The sequence below is a fragment of the Pogona vitticeps genome, chromosome 14 (genome assembly GCF_051106095.1).
Source record: "Pogona vitticeps strain Pit_001003342236 chromosome 14, PviZW2.1, whole genome shotgun sequence".
Taxonomy (NCBI): domain Eukaryota; kingdom Metazoa; phylum Chordata; class Lepidosauria; order Squamata; family Agamidae; genus Pogona; species Pogona vitticeps.
The window spans coordinates 9,417,606-9,433,033 of NC_135796.1; the positions used below are offsets into that span (position 1 = coordinate 9,417,606).

General features: G+C 41.4%; 1 gene segment (V, D, J or C); it reads right to left on the minus strand.

Moving 5' to 3' along the window:
* Nucleotides 1–12,160, minus strand: part of LOC140702682 (Ig lambda-2 chain V region MOPC 315-like) — a 40,521-nt gene extending 28,361 nt beyond the window's left edge. Inside the window, 2 exon segments of the V gene segment in view lie at nt 11,457–11,789; nt 11,950–12,160. Of these exon segments, the coding sequence occupies nt 11,457–11,789; nt 11,950–11,995 (379 nt within the window).
* Between the last annotated feature and the right edge of the window lie 3,268 nt (nt 12,161–15,428).

Below are 15,428 nucleotides of genomic sequence, written 5' to 3' on the forward strand. Positions count from 1 at the left end.
AAACCATGTTAGAGTCAACATTAATCAGAAGCGAATTGGCACCCATAATATAAGAAAGCAGCACCAGAGATGGGTTAGAGAGTAAGTTGTGCATTGACTGCGAACTTGTCATAAAAATGTGTTTTTCACATGCACATATAGAGTTTCCGTGTTCTTTAAACAATATTTCTGAAACAGAAACAGCTACTGCAACTTAAGTTTTGATATTGGATCCGACCCCATTTCCATCAGTGCTATAAGTCTGCCTTCATTTTGTACTCTGTACCACCAGTTGGCAGCCAACAGACACAACACAACAGTCCAGCTTCTCATGAACTTTAATATCTGATTCCTATCTATCCTTCAGGTTTGATTCAAAGGGTTATGTTTTCTATCACATACATCACTAGTTGATGGACATCTGAGGGTGGAGAGGAGTCATAATTCCCCATATTTATGAGAGCTCCTCCTTTGGGATGTCTGGATGGGGAAGGAAGTGGCAGCAACATAGGGCAAAATCCTGTTGCTTGGTATACTGATTCACACCAGAGTGAGCCCATTGAATCATCGGGAATTTCATTTATCGGTCCTATTAAAAATGCAATTTACTATGCAAAGAAAGTGACATTTAGAGTAGACCGATCTGAACTTACACAAGAGATGACTCATCAATACCTCATTGATTTGATGGGCCAACTCTAGTGGGATTTGTGACACTGAGCAACAGGATTATGGTATATGTCTTTCTTGAAGCTCAGCATTTTTCATAAGTGACTCACATAATGCCCTGGTGTGCCCACCAACTGCCCCAAGTCTTCAACATCCGTCTCTCCCCAAATATAAGAGGCTTCTTAGATCAGAACAAATGTCCCTTTCATCTCGCTTCCTTTTTCCAAACAATACATTCTTCCAAGACCAATATGCATCCAAGAGGTTTACAAGCAGAATATCAAGAGTACGATCTTGGAATTCTGCCTTGCTGGTTGACAACAAGCATTCCTACACCTTCATCCTCTTTATGGAGTGGACTCAACAATTACGCTACATAACGCTACAATTATGACCATGCATTTTACCTGTGTCACAAGGATAAATACTTCCTGCTTGTTATATTTGGAGAAATGCTAATGGTAGCCATCAATTAATAGGACCCCCTTCTTAAATACAGGATGGGAATCCGATAAGGATTTCCCAATAAGGTTCCCTCTAAGCTGTGGTGAGAACGTGTTGAATGCATGAAACCCCTTTTATTAGAATTGCAATCGATAGGTAATAAAGTATATTCATTTTGCATTTATTAATGTGTTTGAGGCCCTTTGCTGTTTGTTCTTCTTAGGATACAAAAGATCTAGTAGGCACCTTTTTGTGACATTGGTGTGACTTCTTTATTAAGGGATAAAAAAACCCTAAGATTATAGATAGAATCCTGACAGATCACACCACAAGGGTCCACTAAAGCCAATGTAGCAATTCATTCTGTACTGAAAAAGATATCAGCTCATTTAGAGGATAGAAACACGAATGCTGAAGAGGATAAACTGAGCATGCATGCTTACACACACACATAAAAACACACACTTGTCTTCACTTGCTCTATAAAGGCTATGTTGTGGGGGGGGCATTCTGGGGGAATGAACCCAAAGAAATAACCTTCTCAAGCTCTCCATGAGGCAAATGAAATACCGTATTTTTTCCATGTATAAGATGACACTTTTGTCTAAACTATTTAGATTAAAAATTGAGGGTCATCTTATACACACATAAATAAGGAGGGGGGGGAACAAACTGCTTTGATCCTGTCAAGACCCAGTTTCCTGTGAGGGAGAACTTGGTCAGTCGGACAGAGAGTAATTGGAAATCTGAGTACCCCTATGCTGCTGGGTGAGTCCTTGTACAACAAACTTCTTCTTACAAGTCTGCCCTAAAAAGATACTTTCTGACTCTTACGAAAGCTCAGCAGGAAGTTACACATGAGCTTTGTAGTCCTAAGTTCTACCTGGCTCAATTAGGTAGGACTCAGTAGCTTAATGTGGCCTTGTTTATCCCCCAGGATATACCTAAGACAATTTCACTGTTCAAGAGACCAGAAGATTTTATAATTGATCTTTTTATTGAAAAAATACACTATAGATTTACAGAATAAAGTCAGTTTGATGCAAAAGCATAGCAAATAAGTGTTTTCAAGGCTTGTTACAAATTACAATTAAGGCAGATAATTCTCTTTTAATTACGATAGCTGTAAAAATCTCTAAAAGCTTCTTTAGGGTAGGAAAAAGGCCTAAAGCCCCCCTTCTCCTTTTCCTTGACTCCCGACATCTTTCCCTGTCCTTTCCCTGCACGGGGCAGCAGGCAAAAAGACCTAGAAAAATCTGTGGTTCCATCCAAAAAGGAAAAATAGAAACAAGATGGAACACTGCACATGGCAAAAGTTCCTTTTCTATCTTCATGATCCTCCTGTCTTCTTGGTCTCCCACGCTGTCATCCAATGACGGCGTAAGGTGATAGAAGCTGTCCCCTCCTTCTCTTCTCACGAGAAACAGTTGTTTTTCTCAATCTATTGTCTTCTCCGCCATAAGAAGTATCTGGTCTTTGTAGTGGGTACCCCAGTCAGCACCTGCCTGTCACAATGGAACCTTGGCAGGAGAGCCAATGAGGAGGATGAAAGGCGGGAGCAGGAGAGAAGGGGGGGACAAAAGGAGGAGTCTGGAGGAGATCGGAGTTCAGTTCAGCTCTGTGTGAGCTAGATTGAAGTCAGCTCTGTGTGAGCTAGAGGAGATTAGAGCTCTGTGTGAGCTTGATTACAGTTCAGTTGAGGTCAGCTCAGTGTGAGCTAGATTAGAGTAGAGTTCTGTGTGGGCTTTGTGGTAGATTGTGAGATAGATAGGAGGAGTGTGAGACAGTGAGTCAGTGAGAGTATAGTGAGAGGACAAACATATAGATTGAGAGCTGAGATTGGGAATATATATTGAAGTTACATAAGAAGTTAAATACAGCCTAGTTGTGAGTGGGCCAAGATGAAACCTTATTTTAAGAAGCCATATTATGCTTTATTCTTTTATGTTTCATTCTCATTCGTAGTTAATGCTTGGTGTATATTTTTTTATGATAGATTTTTCTGTAATGAGTCTTGAGCACTGTATGGGTTATGTAGTCTGTAATCAAAATACCTTGTAACCTTTCCATGCCATAAGATTACATATTCTGTTATAATGCCCTTATAGTTGAGACCAGGCCATTATTGAATTATAATGTAACACAAGCAGAGTACTTTGAATAACACTTTCCTGCATTGATTATGCTATTTTGTAATGTACTGATTTAATCCTTGCATTTATTGTTTATTTTAGTATACATTTATATCTATGCTCTATCTATACCATTTGGCCGGTAACATAGTTTATACATGTGATTTGCTTCCTGTGGTTGACACTGTTATTTTCAACCAATCATTAACCCCACCCTGATAAATAAACATAATGAGTTTGTTAACTGGTGTGTCCTTGATTTAATTGATGTTTAAAAGTAAACATCTGGTGGCAGTGTGTGAGAAGACAGATGCAGCTTGCATCTCTGTGAGGTAACAGAACATATTATAGGTCACAGTGTTACCGGCCAAATCTGAATTGAGATTAGACCAGTACTGGGTTCGAGTTCTCTGGCAAGGATCACAGGCTAAGACAGAAGACAGCTAAACAAGCCAATTTTATTAAAGTACAAAATTTCAGCTGGGCCTCCCATCTTAAAAGCAGAGGGAGACCCCGAGGTGATGCATTACATACATTTTTATAATGGTACAAACAAAGAGACATAGAAGGACTACATTGCTATTGGTCATCTGTCGCCCAACTTTTGGATCTTGGCTGTGATTGGACTTCAGGTGTTTCTGCAGTTGACCTATTGGTCATCTGTACCCCAACCTTGGATCCTGCTCCTCATTGGATTTGAGATGCTAACTTAGCCAATCAGAAACTAGAAGAAAATATCCGTTTTATGCCCGGATGTTTCTTTGACCTGTAACAGGAGTATCCATCATCACTGCCTTCCTCCCCTGACATTCCAATGCCACTTTGGGCAGGATATAGAAGGCCCTTTTGTTATTCCAAGTGTAGCCATCTGGCCATACTTTACCACAATGTCAGTTCCTGGTGTAGGATGGGGGTTTCTTTGTTTATTTGGATGGGCCATAAATGCTTATCAGCAGTGCCATCAGCTAAGTGTGAATGGTCTTTGTTGTTCCCAGCTCTGGGTTGAGGCAGAGTTAAAACAGAATGGAGTTTGTAAAACAAATGTGGCCATTTGGGAGGGCATACATTCTGGGCGTTGCAGAAATACAAAATGTAGCAGGAGTACAAATATAAAGTACATTTGGGATAAGATAGTTGTTGTGGTATAGATAGAGCATAGATATAAATGTATACTAAAATAAACAATAAATGCAAGGATTAAATCAGTACATTACAAAATAGCATAATCAATGCAGGAAAGTGTTATTCAAAGTACTCAGCTTGTGTTACATTATAATTCAATAATGGCCTGGTCTCAACTACAAGGACATTATAACAGAATATGTAATCTTATGGCATGGAAAGGTTACAAGGTATTTTGATTACAGACTACATAACCCATACAGTGCTCAAGACTCATTACAGAAAAATCTATCATAAAAAAATATACACCAAGCATTAACTACGAATGAGAATGAAACATAAAAGAATAAAGCATAATATGGCTTCTTAAAATAAGGTTTCATCTTGGCCCACTCACAACTAGGCTGTATTTAACTTTTTATGTAACTTCAATATATATTCCCAATCTCAGATCTCAATCTATATGTTTGTCCTCTCACTATACTCTCACTGACTCACTGTCTCACACTCCTCCTATCTATCTCACAATCTACCACAAAGCCCACACAGAACTCTACTCTAATCTAGCTCACACTGAGCTGACCTCAACTGAACTGTAATCAAGCTCACACAGAGCTCTAATCTCCTCTAGCTCACACAGAGCTGACTTCAATCTAGCTCACACAGAGCTGAACTGAACTCCGATCTCCTCCAGACTCCTCCTTTTGTCCCCCCCTTCTCTCCTGCTCCCGCCTTCCGTCCTCCCCATTGGCTCTCCTGCCAAGGTTCCATTGTGACAGGCAGGTGCTGACTCGGGTACCCACTACAAAGACCAGATACTTCTTATGGCGGAGAAGACAATAGATTGAGAAAAACAACTGTTTCTCGTGAGAAGAGAAGGAGGGGACAGCTTTTATCACCTTACGCCGTCATTGGATGACAGCGTGGGAGACCAAGAAGACAGGAAGATCATGAAGATAGAAAAGGAACTTTTGCCATGTGCAGTGTTCCATCTTGTTTCAATTTTTTCTTTTTGGATGAAACCATAGATTTTTCTAGGTCTTTTTTCTTGCTGCCCCGTGCAGGGAAAGGACAGGGAAATATGTAGGGAGTCAAGGAAAAGGAGAAGGGGAGCTTTAAGCCTTTTTCCTACCCTAAGGAAGCTTTTAGAGAGTTTTAGAGCTATTGTAATTAAAAGACAATTATTTGCCTTAATTGTAATTTGTAACAAACCTTGAAAACACTTATTTGCTATGCTTTTGCATCAAACTGACTTTATTCTGTAAATCTATACTGTATTTTTTCAATAAAAAGATCAATTATAAAATCTTCTGGTCTCTTGAACAGTGAAATTGTCTTAGGTATACCCTGGGGGAAAAACAAGGCCACATTAAGCTACTGAGTCCTACCTAATTGAGCCAGGTAGATCTTAGGACTACAAAGCTCATGAGTAACTTCCTGCTGAGCTTTCTTAAGAGTCAGAAAGTATCTTTTTAGGGCAGACTTGTAAGAAGAAGTTTGTTGTACCAGGACTCACCCAGCAGCATAGGGGTACTCAGATTTCCAATTACTCTCTGTCCGACTGACCAAGTTCTCCCTCACAGGAAACTGGGTCGTGACAGGATCAAAGCACTTTGATCCCTCCCCCCTCCTTATTTATGTGTGTATAAGATGACCCTCAATTTTTAATCTAAATATTTTAGACAAAAATATCATCTTATACACGGAAAAAATACGGTATTTCCTTTGCCTCATGGAGAGCTTGAGAAGGTTATTTCTTTGGGTCCATTCCCCCAGAATGCCCCCACAACATGGCCTCTATAGTGCAAGAGAGGACAAGTGTGTGTTTTTATGTGTGTGTGTAAGCTAAGAACAATACCATATATACGGTGTGTATATATTAAACAGCAAAGGACCTCACAAGACACATTAATAAATGCGAAATGAATATACATTATTACCTACTGATTGCAATTCTAATAAAAGGGGTTTCATGCATTCAACACATTCACACCACAGCTTAGAGGGAACCTTATTGGGAAATCCTTATCGGATTCCCATCCTGTATTTAAGAAGGGGGTCCTATTAATTGATGGCTACCATTAGCATTTCTCCAAATATAACAAACAGGAAGTAATTATCCTTGTGACACAGGTAAAATGCATGGTCATAATTGTAGCGTTATGTAGCGTAATTGTTGAGTCCACTCCATAAAGAGGATGAAGGTGTAGGGATGCTTGTTGTCAACCAGCAAGGTAGAATTCCAAGATCTTACTCTTGATATTCTGCTTGTAAACCTCTTGGATGCATATTGGTCTTGGAAGTATGTATTGTTTGGAAAAAGGAAGCAAGATGAAAGGGGCATTTGTTCTGATCTAAGAAGCCTCTTATATTTGGGGAGAGACAGACGCCAAAGACTTGGGGCAGTTGGTGGGCACACCAGGGCATTATGTGAGTCACTTATGAAAAATGCTGAGCTTCAAAAAAGACATATACCATAATCCTGTTGCTCAGTGTCACAAATCCCACTAGAGTTGGCCCATCAAATCAATGAGGTATTGATGAGTCACCTCTTGTGTAAGTTCAGATTGGTGTACGCTAAATGTGACTTTCTTTGCATAGTAAATTGCATTTGGAATAGGACCGACAAATGAAATTCCCGATGATTCAATGGGCTCACTCTGGTGTGAATCAGTATACCAAGCAACAGGATTTTGCCCGATGTTGCTGTCACTTCCTTCCCCATCCAGACATTCCAAAGGAGGAGCTCTCATAAATATGGGGAATTATGACTCCTCTCCACCCTCAGATGTCCATCAACTAGCGATGTATGTGATAGAAAACATAACCCTTTGAAGCAAACCTGAAGGACAGCTAGGAATCAGATATTAAAGTTCATGAGAAGCTGGACTGTTGTGTTGTGTCTGTTGGCTGCCAACTGGTGGTACAGAGTACAAAATGAAGGCAGACTTATAGCACTGATGGAAATGGGGTCGGATCCAATATCAAAACTTATGTTGCAGTAGCTGTTGCTGTTTCAGAAATATTGTTTAAAGAACACGGAAACTCTATATGTGCATGTGAAAAAGGCATTCTTATGACATGTTCCCAGTCAATGCACAACTTACTCTCTACCCCATCTCTGGTGCTGCTTTGTTACATTATGGGTGCCAATTCGCTTCTGATTAATGTTGACTCTAACATGGTTTTCTGTCATGAGTGCAACCGAAGATCTGAAACCTGAAGGGTTAACTGTTGCTGAGGAGAATGCTGAGCAATCAGAAATGCAAACACCTGAATCGCCTCCAGATTCTCCTCCCCCAGCAGACAGGCTTCGGGGAAGACTTATGACAAAAAGGTCAGAGGATCACTTGAAGACTGCCAGCAGAAACATCTGATCAACTAGCCCTGAGTTTTGACAGGATGACAAGGCTTCCAGCAGTTCAAGGGCTGTTTTTACTATATAAACAGCTCTCAGATGGTTGAAAATGCATGGAAGCAACAAGTCAAACCTCTGGCTTGCATCCATGCTCCTGACAACCTTCAACCTTGTTCCCTGCACCCTTGCCTTTTGACTCTGACCCTGGACTATGTTGTGCGTTTTGGCTTTGGTATTTGGTTATCGGCTCTGCATTCCATGAATTCCTGACATAGGACTGGCTTATCGGACTCTGCTGTTGTAACCCCCAGGAACGTGACATTTTCCATGTTCATGAGATGTTCAAGCAGTGGTTTACCATTGGTGATACCTAGGATGCTTCTGAGGCTGAGTTGAGTTTTGAACTCAAGTAACCTGAAGCCTTAGCAATGAACAATCCTGACTTCCCCATTGCTCATTCCTTTTTAGGAAATGCTTTAATTTAACACTTTGGAGCCCAGAGAAGCTTCACAAATAATTCACAACCCGAATGCTTTGCTATGGCCAGTAACATAAAGGATCTGACATCCCCCATCAAATTCTGGGAAATATTTCAAGGACCCATTGAAAGGAATCTTGGATGCATCCTGATCTCAAATCCATCTTCTCATTATTAAGGGGAATGGTCAGAAACATGGAGTAATGATCTCCAAAACAGATGGCTTTACTCTGAAAAAGGAGAAGGACATTCCTCATCTCTGTAGAAGTGTATGTGCAGGCTTTGGGGTCACCTCAAACACCCTTGGCTTCCTAGATCATGTCACTGGTATTAAAGCAAAACAGAAATGTAATCAAGAAGTAAGAGATGGGTAGTAATCAAATGACGTCTCAGGAACAACCTCTAGAACTATTGAAAGGCAATAGACCTACAGTTGACTTGTTTTTGACCAATAGAAAGCACCAATGAAATGGATCAACATTTTATTAATGTGCTAACGATAGAAGCCAATATGGAAAGAAAGTTGAAGTGAGAACAGAGGAGAAGAGGAAAGGAACTACACAGTAGAAGAGGAGATGGGGAAAACAAACTATATAGGAGAGAAAAGTGCCTTTATGGATGAACCCGCGTTAGGGTTTGGCTGATGAAGGAAGCATGATTCCTCCCGAGAGCCAAATCCAAGCTCTCCAACATTTATGGAGACGGGGATGTCTTCACCTCCTCCTCAAAGGTCTTCCCGTCGTGCTGACCTGCAACACATGGGGAAAGTTTGTTAGCTGCTTGTGCAAGAGATTAAACAGTTGATGAAATTGCAATCTCATTCGAAGACTTGGTGCTCGTGGACAGAAAGCCTTCTGAGTTAGCAAAATATTGTGAGACAGGATTTCAAGTAAGCATGAAATGGCCTTAGAGAGTTGTTGTGGACGTCTGTGTGTCTGTAGAGAACTGTGGGACTGAAGTGGTAAATAAAAGTGAGACCTCCTCATCCTTCAACATTTAATCCCATACAAAGGGTTCTATAGAAAGTTCCTTGGAATGGGAACTTCTACTACGATCATTTGGAAGTTCTAGATCCAGTCCACCAACAGTTCCTCTGCAGGTGCCTCTGTACATTGAAGCCAGATTTGTATGATTTATCATCCTAAATACAGAGTTCTGTGCCGGATTCCTGCTAGAACATAACCTATGAGAAGAACTAGAACTTCGGCTCTGCTACCCAAGTAGTTCCACCCTTTTACAAGGACTTTACAAAGAAGTCAGTCTATGTGAAAACCAGTTTTGCTGTTGACCCATCTTAGAATGTCACAACTAATATCCTTCCATTGCAGGTCTCTTTGTCACAAGGGAATGTTCAGAATTCGCTTACTTATCCTTACAAATTCTAATGGCATAATTAATTAAAACTTAAAAAGTAAGGGAACAATGGGATTCTCACCAGCACATGACCAGATAATGAATTTGGAAGCTGAGACTGCTTTGTGTCTTTTGAGATCACATGCATACATATGCAAGAATTTCCACGCTCTTCATGGAGGAATTACATGTCTGGAGTTTGGCAAAAAAATCCTTTTGAATTACAAATCCCAGAATCCCCCAGCCAGCATAATAAATTCAATAGACATATTGATGGAGCAATTGGTCATGTGACTTCCATTATGTAGTCTAAAGCAGCACAGTATGCAGGCAGTTTGAATCCCATGGTGGAAAACCTGTCCTTCAGGAGATCAAGGAGCCTCAAAGATTCTAAGGTGGAGAAAAACTGGCTCCTTTAAGTTAGAGTTTTGTCTATTAGGTAGTTTGGAACTCCACTTGGCACATATACAACATGAGCCCTCCCCAACTGGAATTATTCCATGTTTTCTAAAAGTAGTTGAGAATTTTCAATGGGGAAGAAGTAGCACACTAGCAGATGAAGACTGTTCTGTTCACCCACGTGTCCTGAGCATTGTCCCTGGGATTCCATATTCTCCTTGTGTTACTGGAGAAAGGCACCGAGATGTGAGATACGAATAGGCATAAATCTTAAATAAACGTTGTGCAGTCTCCCGGAGCCACATTTGTAACCCTTTAGTTGAGGATACGACAGTGTGGAAAAATTCCTTTTTTAGATTACATGTCAGGGGAATCTGGGGGAAGACGGGTGCCCAGTGGCAAGGCTGGCAAAGGTCTCTGGAGCTCCATTCCAAAGAAGTAAAATGTGTATGCTTTGCCTTTACTTGGAAGCAACCCCTCCTAAGAGAAGAGCTTCCTTTTGCGCTGTGTTGTTCATGAGCATGTATGGCTGCGACCCTGTGCAAGAGACTCTCGTAAGATTGCCTAGAAGAGACAAAATGCAGTACACTTCTATCTGGAAACTCTAAAAGTTTGCAGGATAAGGAGGTCACCTGGACTTCTCGGGAGCTAAAGCTACTTCAGCTGAAATTCCATTTTCTTGCTCTATTTTGCATTGACTGATAAAGTTGTTTTGGAATCTGGGCTTAGCCACAAAAGACACTTCCAAAAACCTTGTCCCATTTCCCCAGTGTAACAAAGGGAGCAAGGGGATATGGGTCCACCTTGCCATGAGGAAAGGCGTATCTAACCATTTGGGCACCCGAGGCAAGAAGATCCATGTTCCCTCCATTCCACCCTGGGGTGTGAGTGTTGGCCCCCCTCAAGAACGAGGTGGAGAAGAAAGGCTGGCCCTCTCCAAAAACAAAGGGGACACTTCAAAAAAGAAAGGGAAACTGGATCTGTTCTGGAGGTGTTGCTACATATATCCTTAACAGCAGTAGATTTGGTTCAAGAGTTTGCTGCTCTCAGATTCTGCTACCCTGGGGGCAAAGCTCAAGTTCCCCTTCTCTGTTTGCGGTGCTTGGCATCAGGATTGTGGACAGTGACCCCCTTTCTCAGATGCCTTTGAGTGTCTGAAGTCCAGAGAAGATGATGCCACAGGAAGCCTGCGAGCCTTTAAGGTGCCTCCAGACTCTTGGCTGCTTTGTAACACATTAATATGTCTACTAGTTGCGCAGCTCATTGCAGAAAGATGGAGAAAAGTTCTTGTACATGGCCCCACATCCTCAGAGAGGAAAGAAGAGGCAAGTCAAAAGGGACCTGAAAGCCTTTGCTCCAGGGATAATGAAAAGCTTACTACTTATTAATGGCTGCTCCTAAATGAAAGAAATCAAAAGTCAAGAGCAACATGAAGTCATGAGAAAATAAAGAGAGGGGAACGGGTGAAAAAAGTACAATATTTTAACAGGGAAGGGAAGAATGTGACAAATATATGACTTACCAGTGATGGTGACACGGGATCCTTGTCCAAAGAGTTGACCAGTATTAAACTGTTCAGCGCAGAAATAATCTGCCTCATCATCAGCCTGAATGTCAGTGATTGTTAAATAGCCAGTGTTCCCAGAGGCTGAGCCACTGAATCGATCCGGGATCCCTTCTCCTCGGGTGCTGGAACCGTAGAGCACAAAACGAGGGTGCTGCTTGGGTCTCTGCTGCATCCAGAAGACGGAATCCCAGCTCCCATCACTGCTTCTGATGCAGGAAATCGTCACAGTTCCTCCTCGAGAGACAGAGGCCGAGGCAGGCGGAGTCACTCTCAGCTGTGAACGAATACCTTGGGAAGGCAAAGAAGCAAAAAGCATGAGCCTGACACATTTTCTGTTCTCTGAAACACCACAAAAGTGTTAAGTATATGTGCTGAGTATCTGTGGCTAATGTGTGATGAAAGCCAGCGTGTAGCTGTGAGGTGGGATGTTCCTTCTCTAGAGACTTACCTGAGAGGAAGCTGAGGAGGGCGAGAAAAAGCACAGCCCAGGCCATGGTGAGTTCTCTCCGGAGGCGTCTGACTTTGCTTCAGGAAGATACCTGGACGGAATCTCCACCTCCTTCTTTTAAACGCTGCAGGACCAGAGAACAGCCCCTTCATGCAAATGTGGCCTCTCCTCACTGGCCTGGCAAAGATTCCTAGCTGTCCTTCTTAGCACTGTGCCAATGAACATAGGAGAAGGGCTTGGAAATTTAAAAGATTTGTCTCCTTTAATCATGTGGCTGCTTATTTTTGGTTTTTAAAATACCACAAGAACTTTAATTTTATTTTTTTATTCTTGCTGGAACACTTGCAGAACCAGGCTTCAGAAGAACTGAATACCAACCAGGCAAGGGTGGATTAACCATTAAGCACAATAAGCACATGCTTCGGGGGCATCAGGGAAAGAGGGGGCACCACAGAAATTTTCCATAGCCGAATTTACCATGGGCCACATGCTGCAATACTGCAAACAGAGCAGCCTTGAAAAAAAATTACATACAGATATATATAATAATAGCAAGAGCGCTCAGAGAGCGTAGACCTCCACCAAGGGTCATGAAATCGAAATGAAAGCAGGGTTAAATTTGTATGCAGTCTGTGGAATTTGTATACAATCTGTACAACTTCGGTAGAAAAGAAACGAAGACACACATGCTCCGACAAAAACATAACCTCCTTGGTGGAAGTAAAAATAATATTGATAGCAATGATAGAGGTTAATGATGTACATTAATTTTGGAAATACAACAAAATTAGAATCTTTTAAGTTTAACTGCCCCAGGGCCCATGTGATTGTTCTTGCCTAACTTCTAAGTCTTTTTCATGTCTGCTGTCCAGTTGCCCCCTTGCATTTTGTTTCCCTTCTCTTCTCTGCTATTTGTAAAGCCTCGTTGGACAGCCACTTTGCTTTCTTGCATTTCTAGCCATGATTGATGGCGCAGCAAAAGTAATTGAGGTGAGACTCCCTTACTCAGCTGGTAGGTTGCTGTTCATCATCATTCTTGAACTACTTTTACATTTTTCCAGGTTAAATATACTTTAACTGGATAACTGGAAAAGGGAATAGAAAGTAAAGGAAGGAGAGGGTAGACCAATGATGAAATTTGAGGAAATCACTGAGAAAAGAGACAAAAAAGAACTTAGTACAAATAGGAAGGAGACCATCAGTGTTATACATAAGATTAATACAGGCAGAATATAAAGAACAGCTTTAAAAGACATGTGGCAAGAAGATTTGGCTAAAGACATTAAGCGAAAAGATTGGAATAAAATGTGGAACTAATAAGGAAAAATGTATCTGTAAGGGTTAAAGAAATTGTTATGAAGGGTTATGGACATGGTAGTTAACACTGGAGAAACTAAATTCATTAAGTAAACTGTATCATCTTTATGCTGGAGAGATAAAAGAAGAAAAGGGAACATACCTACCTGTGTGTTGGACTTGTGAAACAAGGAAGAAGGAATGATAAATGATATTTAAAGAGAATACTGAAATAATGGGCATTGATTCGGGATGGCACGAATTAAAAAACAAATCACCAAATTCATTCAAAAGTCTCTAATTCATCCATTTTGATTTGCATGAATCAATGCTGCCAACAAATACAAATGAATTAATTTTTAGTGATTTTCATTCATCAATTCTTTTGGCTACAAAATGCCCCCCCCCAGTGCTGAGAGACATCAAAACTACAGGAAAGTTTCCTCTGACTCAGTAAACCAAGTTCCTGTGGAGAACCTTGGTGTTGGCCTTAAAAATGGCCAACATTTTGTATGTAACTTTAGATTCCTTTTGTGTCCATGTGTTTGTGTCTGAACCATGCATATTTCTTAGCTTGTGTAAGAACACAACACAATGCTGAGCAAACAAGTTCTTATCAGGGATGGCCTGTACTGTCCTGAAAACTGGTCTAAACCTGTTGTCCAGGCCTCACCCAGCGCCACCCAAGCCACCCCTCTTGCATACAAAACTGATAAGTTAAGGTATAAGAGTTTGCCGTTGCCCCAGTTGGGGGCTTTTTGCTGAACTTTAGAGCAAAACCACTAGTGTACATCTCTGGGCTTCGGTAAAATTGTGTTGCTTCATACTGGTCTCCTTTGCTTGGTCTTCCACCAGGGAAGGTCTCTGTTTCAATTGGGTAACATTGGTGCTTGGATGCTGGCTGGTCCGAGTTCCACCAGAGAGGAGAGGGCCTTTGCGGTGCCTGCTAGTACAGGCGAGGAGACACAGAGGTTCTCCCCTAGGAACTGCCAGGACTGCCCCAGATCCTATCAGAAAGGTGTCCAGCTGGCCAAGGCTGCCCTTCTGTGAGCGGCCCCAGGTGCTATATCTACCCTGTTTCCCCAAAAATATGACAGGGTCTTATATTAATTTTTGCTCCAAAAAACACATTAGGGCTTATTTTCAGGGGATGCCTCATTTTTTTCATGTACAGCCATTTACATTGATTCAAATACAGTCCTGTCATCTTCTTCTGGTTGCTGCACAATGGTTGAGGGCAGGGTTTCACTCAACTGGGGCTTATTTTGGGGTAGGGCTTATTTGACGAGTGTGACGCAACTCAGTCTCTGCGACCTTTATTATGTTCTGGTTCCTCACAAAGACGCAAGCTGCATCTATCCTCCTCACACTGCCACCAGATGTTTTCTTTTCAACATCAATTAATTCAAGGACACACCATTTAACAAACGCATTAAGTTTATTTATCAGGGTGGGGCTAATGATTGGTTGAAAATAACAGAGTCAATCACAGGCAGCAAATCACATAGATAACTAAGTATGTATTTAACTCCTTCTATTACTTCACAATATTTCCCAATCTCTGATCTCAAGCTACCTCAATCAACCCCCTTTGAACCTCTGATCTGAATCTTTATGTTGGTCCTCTCACTCACTGTCTCACTGTCTCACACTCCTCCACTCTCACACTCCTCCTATCTATCTCATACTCCACCAAAACCTCTCACACAACTCTCATCTAATCTCTCTGTCCTCCAGACTCCTCCTTTTGTATCCCCCCTTCTCTCCTGCTCCCGCCTTCCGTCCTTCTCATTGGCTCTCCTGCCAAGGTTCCCCTGTGACAGACAGGTGCTGACTGGGGTACCCACTACATACCTCCCTCCTTAAAAAGTTGTTTCTTATATTAATTTTTGCTCCAAAAGTGCATTGTGATGTTCACCCTTTGTGGCGCCTACGTGTTGTGCCCTCACAAAGGCTCCGGTCGTGTTTTCCTCTCACTGCCACCAGTGGATTACCTCAACCCACAATATAAATGAAGTTTGTCAAAACATTTGTGAATCCAAACAGAACTTATTTATTGGAGTGAAGCCAATTTAATAATCACAGAAGTTCCTCAGATGAACATTGTACACAAGCAAATAATTAAAAGGTCTCTCGATATGTACTTTCCTCTTGCCAATATAATTACCACCTTCTCTATCTAT